Below are 19,263 nucleotides of genomic sequence, written 5' to 3'. Positions count from 1 at the left end.
AACTCCATGGGTGTTAATTTCAAACCATCTTACAATGCAGAGGCAACTAATACAGACCAAATTGAGATCGTTAAAATAAATGATGAATTAAATTCAATTCATCCTGGACTGTTACACGTGCAATGCAGATAAAAAACCCAGATATTAAAAGGATAGAAATTATATTCAGCTTCTTTACACCACTTTCAGTGGTCAATGGCCACGATAATTTATTTAACCCATCATCTTCCGATCAGAATGTGACAGATTTATCGATATGACGGCGATTTATTTCTATTTTTTTTTGAGTGAAGCCAAAGGAATTCCACGATGCCCAAGCAAGCTAGCTTCCGCCGGAATAGTATTTACATATGAATGTGTGTGTAGATGGATCAGGCGATAAATGTTGTTTTCGTATTTTGCATGCTGTCAGATTAGATCCATTATTAAGACCAGAAGCATGTGTACTATCTATCTTGTATCCCACAGCCTCAGTGACGTCACGGGCACAGCAACGTAAAGTATTCTAAACTCGTACCGTTCTACCATAATTGCCTTCCCTTTTTGTTGTGCCGATAAGTTTAAAAAAAATTAGATTTTAGTTCAAGTCCCAAAGATACATTAGTCATGTAAAGACAAAACTCAGAAAAATTTAAAACATCATTTATTTGCATTCTTAACAATTATAAACAATACATTTTTGCGAGTCCAAAACATGTGTCATTAGGAATCCCAGACAAGACATAACTAATGAATCCTTCACTCTCGCATGTATTAAAAATAAAAAGACAAACACACGCATACAGAGTACTCACACGATTTTACAAAAGTTATTTAATTGCCAGTTTCTCGATGGGAATGATTCTTTCTTTGCGGGTCTCTACGCTTTGAGGGGCCGGGGCTTCAATGCATAGGACACCGTCTCCAGATAAAGAGGAAGTGACCTTCATGGGGTCAATGTTATCGGGAAGAAGGTAGGACTTGGTAAACTCGCGGTGTACCTTTTTCCCGGGAGATTCCTCCACGTGTTTGGCGTGAACAGTCAAGTTCCGGTCCACGGTCTTCACTGTGATCTCTTCCGGTTTAAACTGAGTGCAATCGAATTTCAAATTCAATTTCTTATTTCCAGAAAAGTCTTCAATAAAAGGTTTTTCAACTTTTAACATGCTCGAGCCGAATCCTGCAAAAGGATCCTTTCCGAAAAAGTCCTTGTCAAAGGGATCTTTACCAAATGGGTCTTTGCCGAAAGGGTCACTTCCAAAATCGGCACCGAAGTCCATGGGAGTGAGCTGAAACATCTCTTTTCTTATTTTTTCTAACTCACGATCAAAGTCTTCGAAACTTTCATTAAAGGTGCTTTGAAATTTAGGAAACAATGATTTTTGTCTGTCAAAGAATCCCCAATCAAAGTAATTCACGGGCACTAAACGAGACATGATTTCTTTTTGTTATTTTTCCTCTTCGCCACAAAATTCAGCTTCCTCTTTGCGTCTGTATCTAAATCTCTACTCGTGGTAGCAACAGGTTTTATACACACGCGGGTTAAATTTGGCACAGGGCGATAATTACCCTCCGTCTATAAATACACCAAACGTTAAACGCTCAGCAATGCTGCGCAAATTCCAGAATCGAAGGATTAGAGCGTAGTGATACATCAGTTCAAGAATTCATTACGCAATTTGGAGGCTCGTAGAATGAGCATTTTTGAGCAGTGAATCGATATCCTTAATGTAATTAATTATTTTTTTCATTTTTGTACCGACAAAACGGGTTATAGTAAAATTAAGTTTTTAGGGAGGGAGGGGGGGGGGGGGGTGATTGGCCTACGTGTACTCCCCCCCCCCTACACTTTAACTGAACTTTATTGTTCTCTTTTAAACACATGAAGAACTCAATTTTCCCTCATAAGTTGCTATTTTAGATTATTCTAAGCTATTAAATGCTTCCATTCACTTATAAGGTGAAAAAAAATTTGGGATTCAAATAATCGGTTATTATTACATGTGTGTCGTCAATCTTTGTCGATACGTTATTTAGAACAATAAACTACAATAAATATTAATCATTTAAGCTTGAAGATTTTACAACAACAAAAAACTATGTTCCTAATTATCTTGATCTGCATGGCGCAAAATCAACATGCAGTTTTTAAAAATCAAAACTTTTACCATTTACACATGTACATACATGTAGTCCGAAATCCACGGACTTGAAAAAACATTTAAAAGGCATATAGCATCGTTTTTGAAAGAGGGGAGGGGGCAGACTCATCCAAAAAATCAAAAAATATCTTGACAAACAATAAAAGCAAAAACAAATTCGCATGTCAGCAAGTCAACAAAATCTTCATCCGTGGTGGGGGTATACCTTCAGAACTTTAGCTTCAATTTTAATTTTCTGATTTTCACTTCAAGTTTTTACATACTCTTAATAAAGTGGAAGGGGACCTATTCCATGATATTTTGTTTTTTTATATTTCAATTTAAGAAAAATGTTTGATGCCGAAAAAAGGGGACCCCCCCCCCGCCAACCGAGGCTATGTGCCTGTTTACTTTAGGTGGCGTACTCTTCACAAGTGTGCATATATATTTGGTCGTCTTAAACGCATATTAGTGTCTTAACACCTAGCGACTGAAGGTAGGGGGTATTTGCAATTTTGTGTCAAAAAGTCGATCCACGAAATTAAATGTTCATTGAAATACGATATCTGAAACCCTATTGTACGGATCATAGTCCATGAATTTACAAATTCTTAAAACCCAGAGAAATTGATACCTACGATATTGACTAAAGTTTGAGTTGGGCGGTCTAGATGGGGCAGACACGATGATTTTCCAATGACCATACAAAAAACTTTTGCAAAGAGAAGCAAAAATATTCTTGCTGCTTAAGTTGGGCACTGTTGTTTGTAGTTTGCGTGGTATTTAGTAATGTGCATGTACATGTATTTGTTGGACTTCAGATTGGAATATTTTCTCCCTCTATTCCCCTTCCCAACCCCTTCATTTTCCACCGCGAATTAAATTTTTGAGGTTGGGTAGAGACAGTGTTTATTTGATAGATGGTTTTTGTTTTGTTTTTTATTCATTTTTTTTTGGGTGGGGGTGGGGGTGGGGGTGGGGGTGTCAGTATACATTTGAGTAGGTTTTGCTTCCCTCTTCCTTCTGCGTGCTATGTACTTGCAAATGTTTGCAAAGCGTCAGAACGTTGAAGTTGCAACAAAGTACCCTACAGTTACAGATAACTATATGGTGACGTAAATCAGTGTTGTTTCTTATAAATTTGAACGAATGAAGGGCCGATCACTTAAGGTACCTCACTATATCAAGGCTTATACTTTTTTACGACACTACTGTTTAATTTTTTTTTTTCAAATTGATTGTATCAATCGATTTGTTTGAATATCACCATAGCAAAGTGGTTAAGGAATCGGGCTTGTCAACCGCGGGTCACGAGTGGAGGCTTTTATTCATATTTACCAAATGAATGTTTAAACATTATTTTTTTTCAATCCAAATTTGCATATTTTTTCGCTTATTTTATTATAATCTTCTAATGCATCATGCTACCTATCATAATGAAGTAGTTTTCTGCTGATTTGAAAAACCATATATTTCAAGATGCATTATGGTAAGAATTGTTTTGTAAGTATATACATGTACATGTACTTAGTTTAAATGCTTTTAATAATATAAAAAGTGCGTTTAGAGAAATAATTTTAATTTGCAAAATTAATCCTCTTGAAGCCATATAACATTATTAGATACTATGAGGTACAGTTAATCAAGTACATGGTGGAAATAAATAGAAAAATACGATAAATAGATATACATGTACATAATAATATTATCATTTACATACATATATTTCATTATACGTCCGTCTCCTTCAATCTTATGAACATGTATTTTACATGTAATTTTTCAAAAATTTTACACGTATGTTTACATGTATGTGCCAATTTCCAAATTATCTTTGATATATTAGTAACGTAAAATATCTAGGACACTGTGGTATTTACACCTGTCCAGTATAAATAAATATCATATGTAAATAACACTCCTGAATAATCGTAAAATTAGTATTGATGGACCCTCTTGCTGCACAAATATACAGACATGTATGTAGTTAAATTGTATACATGTATACCCCATTCCAGATTTATTGTTTAAAATTGCAAAAATATATATGAAAAAAAATAACAGTACATGTATTCACATCTACATGTATGAAAATGAAAAAAGAAAATGAACAAACAGTTGGATGACAGTTCAATAGTATAAAAGAAGATGAGGGAACAAGATAGCGCAAATGCCCATTTGGTTTTGTCGTGAAAAACAATTTCAAAAGAATTTTTTTTTCAACTAAATATACTAGATGATGTTATATTACAAGTTTACAAAAGCACAATTTCCAGCTATATTCGTTTTTTTTAAATTTTAACCAACGACAAGAAAAAAATAAATTCTGAAGTTTTGGTGGTATAGAACCCACAATCTAAAAACCCTAGCTCTATAATGTTACACAATATCTGGTGCTCTAACCACTGAGCCATTTCAATCAAAACAAACTTCATTGTTAAATGCTAAATCCAACTTCAACCATAAATTTACGGACTTGTAGCATTTCTCTAAAACATTCAATCGTTGGGATACAAAATGACATTTTTAAAGTATATATGTATGTACATATAAAGTATTTATGGTGGCATAGATCTGCCACCACTTGTCAGATCATAATGTCGACTTGTCAGATCTTGATGTCGACTTGTCACTTATTCACAGGTTGAAAAAATTCAACACTAAAGCGTTTCCACGCCAAATTTGTGCCATCAAGTTGACATTATATTTTTGGACAAGTCGACATAAGGATCTGACAAGTTTACATAATCATCTGACAAGTCGACATCATTATTCGACAAGTCGACATAATTATCTGTTAAGTCAACATCATTATCTGACAAGTCGACTTATAATATGAATGATAATTTTCTTCATTTTATTTTTTCTTTCAAATAATTATGTTAACTTGTAAGACCATTATGTCGACTTGTCAGATAATTATGTCGACTTGTCAGATGATTATGTCGACTTGTCAGATATTATGATGACAAGTTAATGCAGTTAGTGGCACTAACACGCGTTGACAACAAAATATTGAGTTTCTAGTCAATATGATAATTTTCTGACAACTCAACATAAAGATTTGACAAGTTGAAATAAATATCTGACAAGTCGACATAATCATTTGACAAGTCAGCATAATTATCTGACAAGTGGTGGCAGATCATTGCCACCATATATGGTGGATCATCTCTCCACGTTTTCGTTGATTGAAATCGGTATGATTTCCTTTAAGCCTTTGGAGGTTTTGACATGCATACGCCAGTTTAAATCAACCTATTCCAAATATTTAACATATTTAAAGTTTATAAATCAATGTTATGGTAAATATACATTGTTTTCAATAAAGAAATTATGAGATTTGTTCATATTTTAATTCTATAGTATCTTATCTATCCTCATATGTAGGCAGTTTACACGCCTTATTCACCCATCTTCTTTAGCGGTTCAGTCCAGAGATGGTTGAAAGTGAAGGGTTTGTTGGTAGGGGTCATTATTTTACTCGTGCACAAAAAATTATGACCTTCATTTAGGAATTACACATTTTACATAACAGGCGCGAATCGTCCACTCTTGCGTGAAATTCAATGTGTTACAATTTAACAAGAAGGTTAAACAAAGCATTTGAATATATATACATGTAGGCAAACAATAAATATGGCCGTTTTGGAAAACACGCAGATCTGTGACGTGCTACGTGTGTTTTGGTTTTGGGATAGGTGGACTCTCCGGCCAAGAACTAGCTTCACCGAGATCTCCGTTCGGACACTTGGGTATGGGGAAACTCCCAGCGTGTCCAGTGATGCTTAAAGTTCTGTAATCAACATGCAGAACAAATGGTATAAAATAGCTAATTAAAAATATTCATTACTTTCATTCGACTTTATTACAAAATAAGTAATGATTGTGATCTTTCATATTTACAGACAGTTGAGCATATAGATTTTGAGTGAAAAAAAAACATTTTTACTATTTGTTAATTATAACGTAAGTCAAAATCTTAATAAAATCAATCTAATGCATGAAATCAATAATAACCAGGAATCTCAATAGCTGTGCATGAAGGATTTTGGCAAATTCCTCTGAATTATATAATCATATAAAAAAAATAAAAAACTAACTTTGAAAATTATTGACGGTTACGAATAGAAACTTTTTATTCTTTTGATTATTTGAACTAAACTAAATGAATAATGCCACACATTTGATTTGTATGATTTTTAAATATTGTGTGAACAATTTAACCCACTTCGGTTTATTGGAACTAATTTAATTTACAGTACTCTATTGGAGGTATTTTTCTAGTTCATGGCAACATCATCTACAATACGAGGAATTAAATTTGACCAATGCTCGTGAATGAATTGAAAAACTGGCTTACTGCATATTGATATTTTACAGATATTATGTCATGATTTGTTTGATAGTATAAGTATCTCCATATTTGAGGGTTTGTACTAAAGTCTAACTCCAGTGGAATGGAACCCTTATCCAAGCATCCTTAAGGATGTGATGGATGAGGGTCATTTTCCGAATTAGCCGTAAGGCTACGAGGGTTTAAATGGAATATCGTGTGACACTAGTCCACGTGTACCTTGTTTAAAGAAATCAAAATAAAAGCTATTTATATCACTATTGAATACTGTTCACCCAGGGTATATAAGGCCTTACCTGGCCACACTTCGAGTCGTTTTAAAGCAAACTTAATAATTATATTATCAGGTTCATGTTCTTAAATTTGTTGTCTAGTGGTGGGATTTTTAGTATAATTGTTTCTGCACCAATGCATCAAAAGAAATATATGGGAGGGTATTTAAACCCTCGTAGCCTTACGGCTAATTCGGAAAATGACCCTCATCCATCACATCCTTAAGGATGCTTGGATAAGGGTTCCATTTTCCCTCATTGAGCCTCCAGGCTTTACTCTGGTTTAAATGGAATCTTTAAAGCAATAAAGACAGCAAATTTAAAACATCAACATAATAAGAGAAAATAAAATAACAACATTTTGAAAAGAAAAATACATTTATTAATCAAGTTGAATTATACGCAATAATTACTCCAAAGTCCGATATATCCATGTCATAAGGAACACACCACAGTCTATACAGTTCATCGTTCACTAACACGCAAAAATATGTCACTGTGACCATGTTCCTCCTGTGCAATCATTTTTAAGAATAATCCTGAGACTGTATCCGGGTACTCGTAAATCCGTCCATCGATGAAAGTCAAACCACTTCTATAAGAAAATCAATTCTTAGATGAGCTTAAAATAGTATCAGAATAAGTGTTGCTCAATTCTCTTCTATAAAATGTATAAAATGTTTTTGCATTTGCCCAATTTGCAGTTTCTAAAATGTCTTTAAGTTGCACACCTCTAGCAAAAGCTGCTGAGGTAGAAGCACTTCTGTAAGAATGAGCCGAAAAAACTTTCTCATCAATACCAGCTTTTTTCAATATTTCTTTCAGCCATCGAGCAACTGTACAAGTTGAAATTTCATCATAAGTTTTAAATGAAACTAATAATTTGCTCGTTTTTCTTAAATCCTTTGTTTTTTCTAAATAATATCGCAATGTGTGTAACACACAACAACTTTTGTCAGAGAAAGAATTTATTTTTACTTTTTTCATATCATGACCTGGTCTAGAAGTTTTCTGTAAATCAGAAATGGTGAACACCACGTATTCACCATGGTCAGACATATTTTTGATATTCAATGATATTAATGTCTGAACCCTTTGTGCTGTAGTCAAAGCTATCAGTGATGCCAATTTCATAGTCAAACTTTTCAAATCTAAATTCTCCAATGGGTAAAGAGATTTTAAATATGTCAAAACCTTACCAACATCCCAAGTTGAGGTATACTTTGGTTTAGGTCTATTTTTCAAAAATACTCCTTTCATAAATCGTATCAGCAAAGGATTTTGATTAAAATAAAAATTTCCTGTGACTGAAAGTGTCTGAGTTATTGCAGCTTTGTATGCATTAATAGTGTTGTATGAATAATTATTTTCGGCCAATTCTGATAAATAATTAATTAACTGATTACAAGCTGGTTGCATGGGATTGATATCCCTTTGATTACACCAAAAATTCCACTTTGCCCAAATAAAGTTGTACTTTTTATTGGTACTTTGTCTCCATGAATTTGAAATGAGCTCAATAGATTTCTCTGAAAGACCTCTGCTTTTGAGATTTCTCCTGATACCATACAGGCGAATAGAAACATTTTCCTTCTGTTTAGAGGATGTAACTGATTGTTGTGAGCTAACCGAAGTAGATTTGAAATTACTGGCAGACGCACTGGAATTCCTATTAACATGTTTAGTAGCATTGGATACCAGGGTTGTGTTGCCCATTTTGGTACAACTATAATTGCCTTGCTCACCTGATCGTCCTCCAACTTCTGTAAAACTCTCCCAATCAAACTGAAAGGAGGAAAAATATAAGGTTTAAAATCTGACCAACTGATAGAAAATGCATCTGAAGTAAAAGCAAAAGGATCAGGAAACCAGGAAATATAATTTTCTAATTGTCTATTTAGTCTAGATGCAAAGAGATCCATGTCTGGATAAAAAAATATTCTACATAATTCATCAAAGACCTTTTCATTCAATTTCCATTCTGTTGAATCACTGAAGGATCTAGACATATAATCAGCAGTAACATTGTTTTTTCCCGCAATATGAACAGCAGAAATTAGTATATTCTTATTATCACACCAAAGCCAAATATTTTTAGCCTCTTCAAATAATGATAATACTGATCCACCTTGATTATTAATGTATGAGACAGCAGCGCTATTGTCTGATCTAATACAAATATGTATATTTTTCATATTCTGACATAAACTCTGTAATGCAAATTTGATAGCCATAATTTCTAAAATATTTATATGCAAAACTGATTCTGTTTTTGACCATCTGCCACCAGTGATTTTACCATTTAAATTTGCACCCCATCCAGCTTTTGAAGCATCTGTTTCCAAATAAATATCTACTTTTGGGTCCCGTATCCATTTCCCATTCCTAAGTGTTATATTTTCTTTCCACCAAACTATTTCGTTAATAGACATATCACTCAACAACATTTGTGCATCATAATCGTTATTCTCTTTAGCCAAAGCTTGAACTTTATCTCTGTCTAAGTATCTAAAAAATAGAGCTCCTAGATTTATGGCATGAAGGGAGGAAGTAAATAATCCTATTAATCTTGCAACCTCCCTAATAAAACATACTTTTTTGGTTGAAATCAAGTTACAATAAGAAATAATTTTTTCAACTTTTTCATCTGGTAGATATACCTTGAATTTGACAGAGTCTATAATATGACCCAAATAATGTATTTCTTGAGATGGTATTAAAACCGATTTTTCTCTGTTAACAACAAATCCCAAGCTTTCTAACAAATTAACTAAAAATTTTGCATCCCGTTCACATTTAGCAAAATGATTAGCCTGAATTAATGAGTCATCAATATAATAAAATGAAGATATTCCTTGCTGTCGTATAAAAGCAAAAATGGGTTTCATTAATTTAGTAAAAACTCTCGGAGCTGATGCCAAACCAAACATTAGTGCATTGCATTGATAAAGGACTCCTTTCCAAAAAAATTTCAAATACTTTCTGTCATTTTTATAAATGGGTACTGACAAATAAGCATCCTTCAAATCAATACTGACAAAAAATGAGTTTCTTTTTATAGAAGATAAAACCACATCTAAAGTTTCCATCTTAAAATGGTGATAAGTAATAAATTCATTCAATTTCATCAAATTTATCACCGGTCTAAATTTGCCATTTTTCTTTTCCACTATAAAAATATTAGAAATAAATTGATTTGCTTCAAACTTGCTTACACTGATTGCATTTTTATTCAGGAGGTCTATAACCTCTTGATCTATTATATCCGTTTGTTTTACATTAAATTTAATAGGAACAGGAATTTTGTTTTGAAAAGGAATTTCATCAAACTCAATTTTGTAACCTAAAATTGTATCAAGGATCCATGAATCTGAAGTTATCTTCTCCCATTCTCTTATATTGTTTGCTAAACCCCCAGCAACAAAATTTAAGTTACTCACATCTAATAATTCTGCTGGTATCTGTTGTACCCTGCTCTGCCTTGTCCTCGGTTGTAACCCGAGCCTCTTGACCGGCTTGACCTGCCGCCTCCTCGAGAGTATGGATTGTACTGACTTGTCCTTCCTCGGAAGTTCATTTTCCCTCTGAAGTTTTTTGATTGAATATTGCGAGGAAAACCAGGTGTTAATTGCTTGTTTATTTTTGACGCATCAGAAATTTCTTTCATGCGTTTTGTAATGTCAGAGGGGAAAAGAGTTTTCTCCTCAATTGGAGTTGTTGCAGCACACAATTGTTGAAATCTCTTATGTACAAATGGCCTGAGAATAAAGCGGCGTCTTACATTCAACTCGTACATCGCATTGCATGCCAGAGTAATTGCATCCGAAACACATTTTTTGGCTTTTTTCATTTCAAATTTATTTGTCTTGAACATTTCAGCAAGTGAAATCATGGGAACTATAGATAGACCGAGAATTCTTTGCGCATCTTGCAATGTTTTGTCTCTTTGTTGGACATTAGGAAAAAGATTATTCCAAATTTCAGAATTTATTAATGGTGGCACAAGATTTTTACAGTTTTCTGGAATTTTGACTTCATCTAAATATTTTGAAACATCAGCCTTTTGGGTACAACCCATTTTAATAAACTTAGCCATATTTTCCGAAATCGACTCTGAAAATTTTGTTTCATCCTCAAATATCTTTGGCATTGAAATTTCAGAATTATCATCATCAAAGACCACCTCTGGGTCATTATCAATAGAGAACATATCTGTTTCGTTATTTTGAACATGATCAAAATCCGAATCCGGAAAACATTCTATCACCCCTTCTGGGTTCTCGCCGGTAGTCCCGGAAGTGCATGGATTGTTGTTATTATCGACGTGTTCTGTTCTCTTAAGAAATTCATTCAATAACGAAAATAATTGGGAAGGATTAAAGTCTTGTTGTTTTTTATTTTTTGTTGTTTTTTCTTCGTTTTTTCTTTTATTGTTTACCTTTTTTGCTGGGGCCTTTCCCCTTTTGTTGGAACTTATTCCTTTACCCTTCCCGGTTGTTGAAGTAGAAGCCACGCTTCTTGTGTTTGGTCGTTCGGCATTTTCATTTTGTATGTTCGTATCAACCTCCGAATCCGACGCAAATAACTGAACAATGTCCTTATCGACATTTTCATTTTCAGAGCTGGAGTCAGATAAATTTGGCATTTTACCAGGTATGAAAGGGAGTTTTCACGAACACCCGAATTTTCTCCAACTCTCAGTATAAGAAATGGTACTGCAGCGCAGTAAAGAATTTTGTCATACACTGCGTGAATGACCCACGTACACGTGGCCTTTTACACGAAAGACTCGAAGTGTGGCCAGGTAAGGCCTTATATACCCTGGGTGAACAGTATTCAATAGTGATATAAATAGCTTTTATTTTGATTTCTTTAAACAAGGTACACGTGGACTAGTGTCACACGATATTCCATTTAAACCAGAGTAAAGCCTGGAGGCTCAATGAGGGAAAATACATTGCGTACAGAACCATGAACTATTTAATTGCGCCTTTTTTCTCTAATTTTTGTAAATCAAAGCATATCACCAGTACCTTAGATGGTGATCCATGTGAGCCTTTTCTATCCGCTTTTCTTTAGCTCGCCTGTTCTGGAACCAGATTTTGATTTGGTTTTCCGTCAGACAGAGCAGCTCCGCCAGTTCGTAGCGCCTGGAGCGGGTGATATACTCAGTGCGGCTGTACTCAATCTCTAGCTTCACTGTCTGGTCGCTGGAGAAAGTAGTTCTCTGTCGCCGAGGCCTATTTTCTCGCCTCCGCCGCCTGTTCACTACAATCAACCACACATGATTAGCGTCTAGCTAGTATTTGATTTTTGGTTTTGATATGTTAATCCTGGAAAGGACTGAATGAATTTCATTATAGCAATTTTTAAAAAGAATTTCTTGAATATTAATCAAGCATCGACCTATAGTTATAATTCAGTAGTTTTTGTACTACGGACTTGATTGAGATAATGTGTCGCATTCAGCAAACTATTTTTACCGCCTACATTGTAAGTAATTTTTACTTAATTCTCTCTAAACAAAATCAAAAATTTACAATTAATATTTTGATATCATTAATTTTTTTTAACATTATTATAGTTTTCGAACCTACATGTATATGTACTTAACCATGGTCACATTATTGTCATAACCCTTTCATCCCAATAATTGCAGAGACACTTAGCTTATAATTGTCACAGCGTTGATCATTTCGATTTACGAGCATGTTGATTAGTTTGACATATAAAACCATACATTTTACAATATATAAAGAGCGGTTGCTGAATTAAAGCAACGCTTTTTTTAACTTACTTAATCCAGCAAATACAGGTGCAAACGCAGGTAGACATTGTCCAACTGAAGAAGGAGAGTGAAGTCCTTGCATTGATCTTTTGTCACACTTCGGTAAATTTCCTGATAAAATATCATTGCTCTGAGATTTGCCATGAGGAGTCCTCGCGTCCCACAATTCCCCTGTTTTTAAATCCTCTAATGCCCTGTGAAATTCCTCACTGTTTCTTTTAAAACAATCTCTCCAATTTTGGAAGGCGGAAAAATCGCTTCTGAAATTCGGAAGGTGTGAAGAGTAGATGTTTGAAAAAATATTGCCAGGTTTAAGATTTAGAAATCCGTACTCTGTCTTGCTTTGGTCTTCCATGTTGATTACAGAGTTTTGGGGCGAGAAACAGATTCAATTATCCCCTTTATAGCATTTCAGAACTGTTGTGTCGTGACCCTCTTCGGTCGCTAATTTGTGAGAAAACAAATCTGTCGGCTGCTGAAACCCGGCCCATCACGTTTCACAGAAACATCTGCTCTTTTTCTTAAACAAACGAACCAATTAACGAGAGATTTCAATTTAATGATCATTTGATTAATATAAAGAGATTTTCTACACGAAAAATGGTAATTGTCAGAGTTGCTACGGAATTCTATGATCGCTGCAAGAAAACGAAGTTCATTTCCGTCCGAGGGATTCCGATTGCTCGAATTTCCGGTGCACGAGACATGTTCTGTTCTTCGAAGAACTTCATTGAAGGACTTTAACGTTGAAAATAGAATGTTTCTTCTATTTGAGAAATACAGTCATGAATATTTAATTGCCTTCTTAATCAATCAATTACAATTAACGTTATCTTAATGGCAATCAAACGTCTTCAGCAAAAATTACAACGAATGCAGGTGATATCGGCATCTTGCTGGGCTACACAGTTTTTCGTCTTTTTCGAGATATAAGCAATTAAATTGTATACACTAGTTTAAATGCATAAAATATATATTCTGTTAATTACACGTATAAAGTATTGACAAAAACAAGTCAAATATATTAGAAATTGTTGAATGTCGGATCTTATTGATTTTATATCGATTACAGTTTCCAGTCACTTTTACATGTAAGTCACTCGAGTTGTTCAGGTAGTGAAGGCTGAATATTGCATTCATTCCACCTACCGTCGTGCGTTGCGGGCACTTATCATCGTTTTTTATAAAGTGAAGGGGGAGGGGGGCACCCTCATCCAAAAATTCTTGACAAGAAAAAGAGGTATATGTTCAAATTAATGAAAATCCTAACCCGGGGGAGGGGCTGCGTAGAATTCCTTTCGTTTCAATTTTACTGTTGATCCCCCCCCCCATTGCCCCCTCCTCTCCCCGATGTTACGTGCCCGACCGTTGTTCGTCGTTTGTGAACTTTCTTAATGTCTTGAATTGCATTTCGAGCACCTTTATATGTAGCCCTCTCTATGGATAGTGAAATGTTTTTTTAGTTAATATAATTCCATGACAGCCTCAGACATCTCTTAAAGTAGTATGTCTTGAGTTATTTCACTCTATTTGCGTAGTGCATGAGGAACGTCTCTTTTGAGACATCTTTTGAGAGGAGACTAGGGGAAGAACATGTAGACTAAGTATTAATTATGCTCAACGCAAATTAAACTGCGGAGGGCGAGAAAGTCGTAGCCATATGCATTTTAATACTATATTAGTTTCCTTGGGAATAACAGCTCTGTATGAATATGAATTTTTTTGAAAATTTTAACAATATAAATATTTGGAATTCTATAAATATAGCTAAAAAATATCTATTATGAAAAAGGAAGAACTTAGAAGATAGGCAAGTTGCTGACATTAGAAATTAATTGTTTGCTAAACTGCCTGGGATTGTGTTTGTCGTAGATAATGACGAGCATTATTTACAGTGGAAAATTTCTTTTTACTCGTTGCAAAGTGACTGAACAACCGAGTGTAAGGGAGGCAATCCATTGTATATGCATGTACATGCCTGATAAGACAGGTGTGTATGTTGAAACTCGTTACTCAGAAGTTCCATCCAACGAAATCACACTGTCACCTAACATAATCACGTATACATGTACCTGTAAGTGTACACGTGTAAGATTTAACTGTCCGTAATAAAATACTTCAGACTGAATTCTTTCCAAGGACACTGAAGCAGAACTTCATGTACCATTTTAAAAATATCGATCATTCCCATAATTTGCCGGTTTAAATATTTTAATAGAATGTACATGTAAGTGTAAATGGTCTATTGCTTATGCTATTCTGGTATAAGTTTTTTGCTCTTTATGATATTTTTTTAATAATCTTTAAAATATATTTTTCACGTACCTGTATATTATATTTCCGCTGAAATGCATGTACATGTAGCTATATCGTTAGTGGTACATGTATCAAGTTCTTTGTATTGAGTTTCGCGCGTTGATTTTTTACATCCCCCCCCCCAGGTCGTAGTGTTCATCAAATTATTGTTTTAATTTACTGGTTAAAGTGTCGTTAATCATTATGTTGACTCATCATCTTTCCTCTGTTTAAAAACAACAAAACGAATCATATATTACATTTTTTAATTTTTTTCTATCTCAAATCACTCATGCTTCACACAGGTACGCAAATAAGTTACATCTTTAACATAATAGACATGAACAAATATCCGTTGCTCTTATGTATAGAGTCAGCTAGAAGTCAGAATCATCATTAAGTTCTCTGTGACGTCGATACAAGATGACAATAATGACCACAGCGAAGATCGATATGTAAATCCCAACAGCTAACGCAATCAGTTCTTCCAAGTTGCCAAATTCGGTAACTGAAATTAACAAAAGTACATTTTATCTTTCCTTTTATTGTGGCTTTTATTACATACTAGACGCACACAGACACACGATACCATACATTACATATTAACTATATCCTGAACAATTTTAAGAAATCAGAGAGAGAGAGAGAGAGAGAGAGAGAGAGAGAGAGAGAGAGAGATAGAGAGAGAGAGAGAGAGAGAATATTTGTTTTATTTTCAATTATAAATTGTGGTTTAATGGGCTAAATGTAAATGATGATAACGTTCATTGCTGAAACAAATCTAAAAATGATCGCTGCCTTCAAATTATTGCTAGTATTTATTTAGATAACAAAAAAGCAATAATTATTGAATATATAATTTAATCAAGAATATATTACTAATAGGCAGTTATCATATCAAGAAATAAGAGACGGCAAAATTGGTGTTAGAATCTATCTGACGTTTTTTCAAGCTTGAAATAAATTTAGCGATTTTCCCTCTTGGTGTATCTGAGCAAAACTTGTTTATTATGAAAGTTTAATGAGATATTATTATCAAATCCCAAAGTTGAAGCAAATCACACCGGATCAAATTTAATGCCATCCAAAAAAAATGAAAATACCAAAGGATGAAAAAAGTAAATGTACCATATTTTGGTTGCTCAAGGAAAGTTGTGGCTGAAACTTCAACAGGGTCAGAGGATTTGGACGAGTTTGCCGACAAGGCATTCGTTGTTGTTTCCACCGTCATCTTAAAGGATATTATTAAATGATTATAGACATAGTGACTTACATGAATATGTACAGTGTATACAGGCACGTAGCATCGTTTTTGAAAGAGTGGGGGGGGGGGGGCAGAACTGGGGGGGGGGGGGGGCAGACTCATCCAAAAAATCTTAACAAGCAAATAAAAAAGGGAAAAAAGAGGGATGATTTAAATTTTCCCGAAATCTTATCCGTGGGGGGGGGGGGGGGGGGGGGGAGGGGGGGGGGGGGGGGGGGAGGGGGGGGGGGGCGTAGTATACATGTTTAACTATTACTTTAATTTTCCTTATTTTCATATCAATTTTTTTTTTGGGGGGGGGGGGCAACTCCCGATAATACCATTCTTATATCAATCTTCATAAACCAAGTAGGCCAGTAAAAACACGAAGCCAATTTAGTTCTTTCATATCTTGAGAATATATATTATTTAAATTTCTCTACTCGTTCCTATGTAGAAATCCAACACCCCCCCCCCCCCCCTCAGGCTGGTATGAGCTAAAATATTTATATATTACTAATCATATATAGATTTTTCTGTCGATATGATAGATATTAATCATCAATAAGTAATGAAACATAAAAACTTGTTAACTTATTTTAGTTTTATGCTTTATGGAACATTTCAAATTTCATAATATTGAGCAAACCGCAAAAATTCATGTACATGTAGGCGTATAAAATATATGACCGAAGTACTCACTTTACTTAATTTTACATCCCCGATAAAGAGTCCATGATAGAAAAAACGTGTACTCCTTGCTCTAATCCACTCAAAAAATGACGGTTTTTAAACTGTTAAATCTTTGATTATTTAAATGGAGAGAAAATTGCGTAAGAGTTAACAATTTCATTTGATTAGTTTAATTATACCTAATTATACATATAATTGCTAACTGAGATGTTAATTTGGAGAGTAATTATGTCGTCAACAAGTGTCATGGGCGACATCAAAATTAAAGTCGGAAAGATAATAGGGGAAAGTTCAAAGTATCATTCATTCATTCTTTCTTTATTTTCCTCCCTGAGTTATATAATGATCTATAAAGTGACATTAGATTATTTAATTATAATTATAAAAATATGAAGGAGGAATTTTGAAAATTTAAATTTGAAGATATATGTACAAATATGAATAAAAATTAGAGTTTTTTTTTTAATTCTTCTTGATATATATTCAATTTTTAAACTATTCATGTTTTTTATTCTTCAATAAATTTTACAATTTCTCTGGAAGATAAATTTTATGGATCTTTTCCTTGATTTGAGAATACTTTAGATTATCGCTGCATATAAATCAATAACATAAATTATTACTGATCGCCAATAAGTGGAATAAATTTAAAAGAAATATTAAGTGGAAAGTTAAATGAGGAACTTGTAAAAAAGTACATACATGTTTACTATACTAGGATTTTTTTCAAAGCAGAGAATGTAAAAAATATTATTATGTATAAATATAAAAAATTCCAAAAGTCATATTTTGGCGTCACTGTGTTCTTTTTTTTTTTTTTTTTATTTGCATTTTACAAATTCAAACATACATAATTACTATTAAACTGATGTCAACTTCTTTTTTAAATATTATAATCACTCTTTCATACCACTTTCATTCATACACTCATTCAAAAATCAAAATTAAATGAACCTGAGGTTGTATATTAAATGATTAATAAAAATAATAAATGAAATAATAATATTCGTAGCAAATTCCACCTCTGTAAAATATAGGTATACAATTATAAACAAAAGAGATCTTCCCACTGTGACCAACATTTTTCAAATTTCCTAAGTTGAAATTTTTGAACCCATGCATATTTCTCTATCTTGTATTTAAAACTCAAATAATATAATAGATCAACATAGTTTGGAATCTTATTCTGCTTCAAACATATATATATGAATTGTTTTGTATATAAAATTATGAAGTTCACAGGTTTATTGTCTACACTTAGAGAATTTTCTCCAAATAGTATATTGATAACATTGAATCCAACCCTCTTTGTTGTTTTTCTATATATAGACATACTAAGATCATTCCACAATGGTAAAACATTAATACAACTAAAGAATACATGTTGTATTGTTTCTATTTCTTCTTTACAAAAAGTACAACAATCATTTGTAATGATCTTGATTTTTTTTAAATAATAGTTAACAGGAAGAATTCTGTGTAGAACTCTGTATTGCAGCCATTGAACAGATGTATCGTTAGTTGTCATAAAACATATTTTGAAACAGTCTTGTATGCACAAATTTTGTTCAAGTGGTAATTCATTATTCCATCTTGATATTGCAGTTGGAACCGCTTCAGTATAGTTCAAAATTTTATAAATTGCCTTGGTACATTTTTCATTCAATAAAATCACTTCAAAATACATTGGTAAAAAAGGAGTACAATTTTTTTCAATATTTACTCTTTCAACAAACACTGATTTTAAAAACTTTGAAATAGCGCTAATAATACTGTTGTATTGCATGACATATATATCAGGCAAGTTAAACATATGTAAAAAATTATCGTATGTCAAAAAAGCTCCATTTGCAGATAAGAAATCTCCAACTAACTTTACACCATGTTGGTACAATACATTAATAAAGAAAGATTTATTGGCAACTGTAATACAAGAGTTGTGCCATATTGGAACATTGATAATATTTTTCTTAATATAACCAGGCTGTTTGTTTAACATGTTCACTACCTGGTGCCATGATTGAAAAACATCTTGCCAAAAAACATTATTTTGTTTAATCATCTTTCTTATAAAATCATCCCCAAACTCTAACATTTTCATAGTAACATTTTTGCCGTTAATTGCAAAAAAAATATCCATCCATGGTTTGTGTTTGAGAGTTAACCTTTTAATCCATGAGCATTTGAGAGAAGAAACAAAATTATGGACATCCAGCATTTTTAAACCACCTTTTGTGTAATCTTGAGTAACTATCTTTCTTTTTACTTTATCACCTTTAGGTTTCCATATAAAATTAAATATTGCTGTATTCAATGAGGATAAAAATGCTTTATCAGGTGTGGGTAGCGAAATAAATAGATGATTCAATTTCGGCAAAATTAAAATCTTGGCCACGGTTACTCTACCAACAGGAGTTAGAACCCTTCTGTTCCATTGTTGAATCAGTGAAAGAATATTTGGCAGTTGTATATTGTAATTTAATTCAGTAATTTTA

General features: G+C 33.4%; 3 protein-coding genes across 7 annotated transcripts; all 3 read right to left on the bottom strand.

Annotated features, from left to right (window-relative positions):
- Positions 1-626: 626 nt before the first annotated feature.
- On the bottom strand, positions 627-1,503 carry LOC128186769 (alpha-crystallin A chain-like). The gene has a single exon (XM_052856660.1). It carries the CDS (start codon positions 1,413-1,415, stop codon positions 810-812), a length of 606 nt encoding a protein of 201 aa, XP_052712620.1. The 5' UTR covers positions 1,416-1,503; the 3' UTR covers positions 627-809.
- A 4,035-nt stretch (positions 1,504-5,538) lies between these two features.
- Positions 5,539-12,892, bottom strand: LOC128186738 (homeotic protein Sex combs reduced-like). Its single transcript, XM_052856612.1, has 3 exons — positions 12,547-12,892; positions 11,783-12,017; positions 5,539-5,916 (listed from the first exon to the last, which is right to left on the bottom strand). Exons 1-3 carry the CDS (start codon positions 12,890-12,892, stop codon positions 5,796-5,798), a joined length of 702 nt encoding a protein of 233 aa, XP_052712572.1. The 3' UTR covers positions 5,539-5,795.
- Positions 7,047-11,691, bottom strand: LOC128186601 (uncharacterized). Of its 5 annotated transcripts, none has more exons than XM_052856445.1 (3): positions 10,190-11,691; positions 8,495-8,534; positions 7,047-7,344 (listed from the first exon to the last, which is right to left on the bottom strand). In XM_052856445.1, exon 1 carries the CDS (start codon positions 11,392-11,394, stop codon positions 10,192-10,194), a length of 1,203 nt encoding a protein of 400 aa, XP_052712405.1. In that variant the 5' UTR covers positions 11,395-11,691; the 3' UTR covers positions 7,047-7,344; positions 8,495-8,534; positions 10,190-10,191. The 5 variants fall into 4 exon arrangements, 4 of the variants coding, with proteins under 4 accessions (XP_052712405.1, XP_052712417.1, XP_052712389.1 ...); XM_052856457.1 differs by having other exon boundaries at positions 7,047-7,341; XR_008243968.1 differs by having other exon boundaries at positions 8,495-11,691.
- Positions 12,893-19,263: the final 6,371 nt, after the last annotated feature.

This window comes from Crassostrea angulata, chromosome 1 (assembly GCF_025612915.1).
Source record: "Crassostrea angulata isolate pt1a10 chromosome 1, ASM2561291v2, whole genome shotgun sequence".
Classification (NCBI taxonomy): domain Eukaryota; kingdom Metazoa; phylum Mollusca; class Bivalvia; order Ostreida; family Ostreidae; genus Magallana; species Magallana angulata.
This window is presented reverse-complemented; position numbering and strand designations above follow the sequence as displayed.

Bases quoted from the DNA above. Each gene is read 5' to 3' on its own strand.
- LOC128186769 (XM_052856660.1), bottom strand. From the start codon at position 1,415: ATGTCTCGTTTAGTGCCCGTGAATTACTTTGATTGGGGATTCTTTGAC.
- LOC128186601 (XM_052856429.1), bottom strand. From the start codon at position 9,877: ATGAAATTGAATGAATTTATTACTTATCACCATTTTAAGATGGAAACT. The intron at 7,345-8,494 runs GTGAGCAAGGCA...ATTTTCTTATAG, and splicing joins AGAAGTTGGAGGACGATCAG to AAGTGGTTTGACTTTCATCG.
- LOC128186738 (XM_052856612.1), bottom strand. From the start codon at position 12,892: ATGGAAGACCAAAGCAAGACAGAGTACGGATTTCTAAATCTTAAACCT. The intron at 12,018-12,546 runs GTAAGTTAAAAA...GGTTGATTGTAG, and splicing joins ACCTGTATTTGCTGGATTAA to TGAACAGGCGGCGGAGGCGA. The intron at 5,917-11,782 runs GTACTGGTGATA...TGTTGATTACAG, and splicing joins CACATGGATCACCATCTAAG to AACTTTAAGCATCACTGGAC.